General features: G+C 49.1%; 1 protein-coding gene across 3 annotated transcripts in view; it reads right to left on the bottom strand.

Annotated features, from left to right (window-relative positions):
• The window catches only part of Srgap3 (SLIT-ROBO Rho GTPase activating protein 3), a 221035-nt gene extending 219548 nt beyond the window's left edge, over positions 1-1487 (bottom strand). The window contains exon 1 of one of the 3 annotated variants that reach the window (XM_005364988.3): positions 633-1486. In XM_005364988.3, coding sequence (XP_005365045.1) covers positions 633-699 — 67 coding nt within the window. In that variant the 5' untranslated portion in view covers positions 700-1486. Of the gene's footprint in view, positions 1-632 lie in introns of all 3 variants that reach the window. The other 2 variants (XM_005364989.3, XM_005364990.3) reach the window with 2 other exon arrangements.
• Between the last annotated feature and the right edge of the window lie 4558 nt (positions 1488-6045).

Consider the following 6045-nt stretch of genomic DNA (forward strand, 5'->3'; position numbering starts at 1 on the left):
TCTTCTGCACAGAACTCTCGCTTTATGCCTAAATGCCTGCATTAGTCTGGATCAATATGTCCCATAACAGTTAATCCATGGCAACTCAGACCAGGCAAGACACGCCGCTGACAAAGAAGGGCTACTTAAGGATGCGGTGTCCCCCACAGCCGATACGCGTGCATTTGAATTTCAGCCCAGAGAAGGCAGCAGAGGCAGAAACAACCACCCACAAAAGCCCAAAAAAAAAGGGGGGGTGGGGAGAGCAGATCAGAAAATATATACATAAATAGCAAAGGGCTTTCACAGTGGTAGTGACGGGGAGGAGGCCTGGACTGTCAAAATGGCCTTAGAGTGACAGATCACGGCCAAGCTGATGGAGTGCCGGTGACACTCCTAAAGTCAGGCGTAGGATCTTCCCCACACACCTGCAATGCAGAGATTTCTGCCCTTTCTGTAATTCACGCTCCCAGCCCAGGCGCTATCTGCAGTGGGAGCCAGTCTGGACTTGTGCAGCCGCTGCTCTTCCCCCTTACAATAAGATTATTGCAGCAGAGCAACTTCTCACCAAGGCCAGGAGGCAGAGGAGGAGACGGAGGAGGGAGAGACAGGGAAGGGAGGGAGGGCAAAGTCCCTCGGCCCCCGCAGCTCACCTTTTATTTGGGCTTCATATTCGGCAATGATCTCTTTGTCTTTCTTGAACTTAGTTTGAGATGACATCTTCCAACGTGGCAAAAGAAAAAAAAACCTGACAGGCTGTTTGATTTATTTCTCCTTTTCTTTCCAAGTCCTCTCCCAAGCCTGGGTAATCACACAGCGATAGTCGATTTCACAGGTTTCAAGGCTAATCTCTTTTACTTGGCTGCAGAGCTGGGTAGAAATCCTTCTTCAGGGAGGAAAATGCTCTCTGCTGGCAGGGAAATGGCTCTGGTGGCTTTCTCTGGTCAGCTCCTCTTGCAAAAGGAGAAATCACCCTGGGAGTACCATAACCTGCCCCAGATTTCCAGGATTTTTCTTCCAAAATAATAATAATAGCAGCCAAGAGCACGCACGTACACACACACACACACACACACAAACACACTCACGAGTGCACACTCACCCGGACACGCTTCCACGCAATTGTGCTGTGCACACACCCATCCACACCACAAGCTCACACATACACACATGCACACACACACACCCTCACTCACACACCCTCACTCACACACACACACCACATACACCCGCTTGTTCACTCATACACACACATCCACAAGAGGCGCGGCGCCTCCTGGGTCGTGTGGCCAGCCTCCGGTTCGCTTTGGAAGGCTCTGCTAAGGAGATGGTCAGGTTGCCAAAGGACCGGTCATCTCTCATCCTCCCTCCGGTCGGTCGGCGCCTCGGGTCTGCTGTCCGGTAAGGATCAAAGCCAGGAGATGGAGATGGAAGTTTTCCGCCTGTAGTGTGTTAGCTCCGCCGGACCCAGGGATGGACTGCTCACCCCGCAGGGCTGGTGGAGCTCTCCTCCACCGCCCTCGTCACTAGACTCCGCCTCCCGGATTTTATAACAACTGACACATTGTAGCCTACAGGAGAGCTGAACTGGCTGCAAGCAAAAAAAAGGGGGGAAGAAACGTTTCACAAAAGGAAGGCGGCAGGAAGGGAGAAAATCAGGTTGGGAAGGCCTGGGAGGCTCCGGCAAACTCCAGCTAGTAGTAGCTGGGCTTGAGATTTTTCTAACAAACACTGGAAGATTCTTTTCTTGGCGTGATGAAAATCAATTCAAGCCCTCAAACCATCAGCTATATGACAAGTTGCCACTCTGCCCGAGACTCTAGCAGGGGGCCTGATACGTGCAGGGGACGGGCACTAATATTTTGGAAGGATTACTTGATCACAAGGACAATGTCAGAGGTTTCAGCTTTGCGAAGTGGGGGGAGGGGGAGGGACACAAGACTACAGCCAGGCTCAGAGAGGGTGGGATGGTTGCTTTACCAATAAAACGAGCTTTCTTTGGAGACTTTTTTTTGTACACTTGCAACAGATAGATGCCAAAAAGCCTACTCAAGGGCCCACTAGAGTTACACAAGGCAAGAGGCTCCAAACCATGGTGAGACCAGAACTGAACTACGTTAGTGAATAATAGAATGCGGTAGAAAATGACAAGGGCTAAGGGGAAGCAGCAACGCTGCAGAGCACGGGGTACTGGGAACGCAAGGGGCTCTGGTGGAATTGGGTAAGAACAGAAACTTACCTTGGTCCAGTACCTGGACACATAGTAAGGCCCCCCCTTAAGTAGTGGCCTTATGGTTACCCCAGCATCCTAGAGGGTACAGTCCATATAAGTACCAAAGCGAGTGTTCTCTCGCAGGTGGAAGAGTGCAGACCTAGATGGTGGAAAATTACTTACCCAAGGTCACCAGAGTTCCACCCCAGCACTAAACGCTCGGTAGGAGTCTTTGGCAGTTCATTAGAAAGACCAAATCCCCTGCCGTGAGCACACTTTAAAAAGCCCAGTGACGTGTCAAACTATAGGATTGCTGACCACTGAAATTTCACAGTAAGACTGTGTCATAAAGATTGCCTTGTCCCCAAGGGTTCCCTGAAGGAAACTTCTCTCGCTTTCTCAAATAGGTATCATCTTCCACTTGACTTTCTGGGGTGATCCGATGTGTGATTTGGCTTGAGCTTAGGTATGGCCAGATTAGCCACACCAGCCCCCAAGGGATTCCCAAGGCAGACTGCAGCTCAAATGGGCCCGGAGAGCTGGGTCTTCCTCCTGTGTGAGCAGCGAGCGAGCACCAAGAGCTACAGAGGGGAATGTACAGGATCTGCCTGAGCAGAAGTCCCAGAAGTCCACCTGGTGAATCAGCAGGCTTATTATAGCTCTTGGACCCAGAGACAAGAGGTCACAGAGTTCATAAGCAGATGCCACAGCCCACATCCTCCTGCCTCACCCTTCCCAGGGACATGCTAGGGCCCTCGTAGTGTCATTAGCGGAAGATACACTCAGAGATTAGCCTCTCTGCCTCAAGCCTAGATCCTCAAAGAAGACTGGCGTTACTGTCCTATGCCCTGGAATGTGAATGAGTGACTAACCAGGTTCCTTCCTGCCTCTTCTGTGAGCCTGCAGCCTGTAAGGCCGGAGCAGGTGACTCCAACTGCTCTCTGAGCCTGCTGGGGGCAGGAGCCCAGTAAATGGCAGGTTCTAACCATGAGGAGAATTTAAAAACCACACATGCATATCGGAGACTCGCACAGCGCACCGAGCCATGGGAATGTCCCAGGAAGCCACATGACCATGAAGCGAAATGTGTCAGATAATTCTTGTTGAACAGCAAGGTTTCTGTAAGACGGAATGGTGATATACAATCGTCAGTCTGTGTGGAGGCCGGAATGGCCTCCATGCCTCCTGGAACATCAGCATCCTCGTCTATCAAATGACAGTCCCACAGAGACCCAGAGCTCAGGGCTTCCCAGAGAGAGGGGAGGAAAGCTTGTAAGGCACAGCCACACAGCCATCACCATGCTTGTCCCAAACCTTCTGTCCCTGGGAAGAGGTGAGTGACCAAGGCAGGGCTCCAGACACTATGGCCTCATCTTGTCCCTTCTAACCTTCCCCAGAGCTCACTGGAGTCTGGAATCACTCAACTGCCCTTCTACAACACCTCCCCCCCCAAAAAAAAACGGCCATTGTTCTTTGGTGAATGGAACCAATAGCTCCCCCCCCCAATGTTTCCTCTTCATGGGACGTAACAGAAACCAGATTCTCCCCCAGATAAATCTGTAACTGAAAAAGGGCGGTGTCTCGTGGTTTTATCTGTGCCTCCTCTTAACCCCCCACAAAAAAAAAAAAAACAAATATTAGAATACCTCTGGGAATATCCTATTTCCCTCAGGATCATTTCCTGAAGTATTTTAGATATGCCGGGATTATGCTGAGGTGTGTGTGTGTGTGTGTGTGTGTGTGTGTGTGTGTGTGTGTGTGTGTTGCCTACATGTATGTCGGTGTGCCATGTACATGCCTGTTGACCAAGGAGGCCAAAAGAGCGTGTCAGTTCCATGAAACCAAAGCTGTGAGCCACCATGTGGGTACCAGGAGCCAAAGCTGGGTTTTCTACAAGAGCAACCAATACTCTGAATCACTGCGTCATCACTCCAGCCCCCAGAGTTACTTTTTAAAAAATGACTTATTTATTCTTATTTTATGTGCACTGGTGTTTCACCTACATGTACATCTGTGTGGAGTGTCAGAGTCCCAGACAGTTGTGAGTTGCCATGAGGATGGTAGGATTTGAACCCAGGTCCTCTGGAAGAGCAGCCAGTGTTCTTAATCACTGAGCCATCTCTCCAACCCCTAAAAATTTGCTTTTTTAATCAAGATCTCCCTCTGTACAGGGGAGAGCCCAAGCACTCCATATAGGTTTTAAAGAGATGGGTCCTTATTACAACTCATTAGGTCTGGTGATACAAACATTTTTTAACTGATCTTTTTAAACTTTATTTATTTATTAGGTATACAGTGCTCTGTCTGCAGGTATGTCTGCATGACAGAAGAGGGCACCAGATCTCATTATAGATGGCTGCTGGCAGTTGAACTCAGGACCTTTGGAAGAACAGCCAGTGCCCTTAACCTCTGAGCCATGTCTCCAGCCCAATATAAACATTCTTGTTTTCAAGTTGGGGAAACAGAGGCACAAATCAGAGAATCAATTTGCCTAGGAGCGCAGAGCTAGCTAGTAACTACACACACTTCGAAACTCATTGAGATGCAGCTCTGACCAATATTAAGACCCAAGGAATGAACCAAAAGAGGAACTGTGATCATAATAATGCCTATCAATTTTTACGTAGCTCTTCATTCTATGATTATGTGTGTCTTAATCATTTCAAGTGCAAGTTTTCCATTAAACAAATTGGAGGTTAAAAATATAGGGAAAACATCACAATTGACCATCAGTGTGGCTTAAATTACAATCCCAGCAGGAAAACACAAAACTCATCCAACCGGTTTCTTTTCCTGGTAGGACAAAAAAAAAGAAAGAAAAAAGGGGGGGGGGGCAGGGTGCTGCATTTGAAGGAAGAGTGACCAGAACAGTTTTTGGTTTAAGGCAATGTTTCTGATCAACTAGAAACACTCCCTGCCCTCGGCTCAAGATGACTAATTCTGTGACATTTTCCCACACTGCTACCAGCTAAGGCATCTACAGTCAGTTCAGAGGAGAATGCTGGCCCTCAATCTTGGCTCTGCAAAATGGAAGCAACATACATAACTCAGCCACTTGGTGATAACGGGACTGTGGGGGGAGCTCAGAGGTGGAGTGTTTGCCTAGTGTGTGCAAGCCCTGAGCTCAATACCCGCAACACACACATACACACACACGCACACACACACATACACACATGCACACATGCACGCATACACAAACGCACGCACACATGCACGCACACACACACACACGACAGCATACCCTGCTTGTACATACACTGCATATTATTCTAGAAAGTTCTTTGCCTTCATGTCTCACGTGGTCCTGCAGTGACCCTGGGAGCAAAGAGGGCTGTTCCACATCTCTGTCCTGCTGATAGAAACTTTGATGAGGGAATTATTCTGTAACACAAATATAAGGTTGGCCTCTCTAACTGTCTCAAGAGCCAGAAAAGTCTGACAAATTCAATTCTGGAACAAATTGTTTCAAAATTCTGCCTGGCTAAACCACGGTAAGCCCCAGCAAGCCTGGGGAGCATTGCAGAGGGAGCAGGATCCTCAGAGGTTAGGAGGAATGCTGGGAAAGGCTGCCACTGGGGACTGGCAAGGAAGTCACACTCAGGCCCTCACAGCTGCTGGAGTCACCTGCTTAGGTCTGCACAAGGTCAAGTCAGCCAAAACTCTGACGCAGGTGGCTCAGATGATCTCCAGGCTCTGCCCTGTACTGAAGAGCTGTGTGCTGTTGATAGCTTTGAGGGGGGAAATGTTTCTCTCTCTCTCTCTCTCTCTCTCTCTCTCTCTCTCTCTCTCTCTCTCTCTCTCTTTCTCTCTCTCTCTCTCTGCTGTAGCAATGCAGCGTCACGGAGACCCAG

The sequence above is a fragment of the Microtus ochrogaster genome, unplaced genomic scaffold (assembly GCF_000317375.1).
Source record: "Microtus ochrogaster isolate Prairie Vole_2 unplaced genomic scaffold, MicOch1.0 UNK1, whole genome shotgun sequence".
Classification (NCBI taxonomy): domain Eukaryota; kingdom Metazoa; phylum Chordata; class Mammalia; order Rodentia; family Cricetidae; genus Microtus; species Microtus ochrogaster.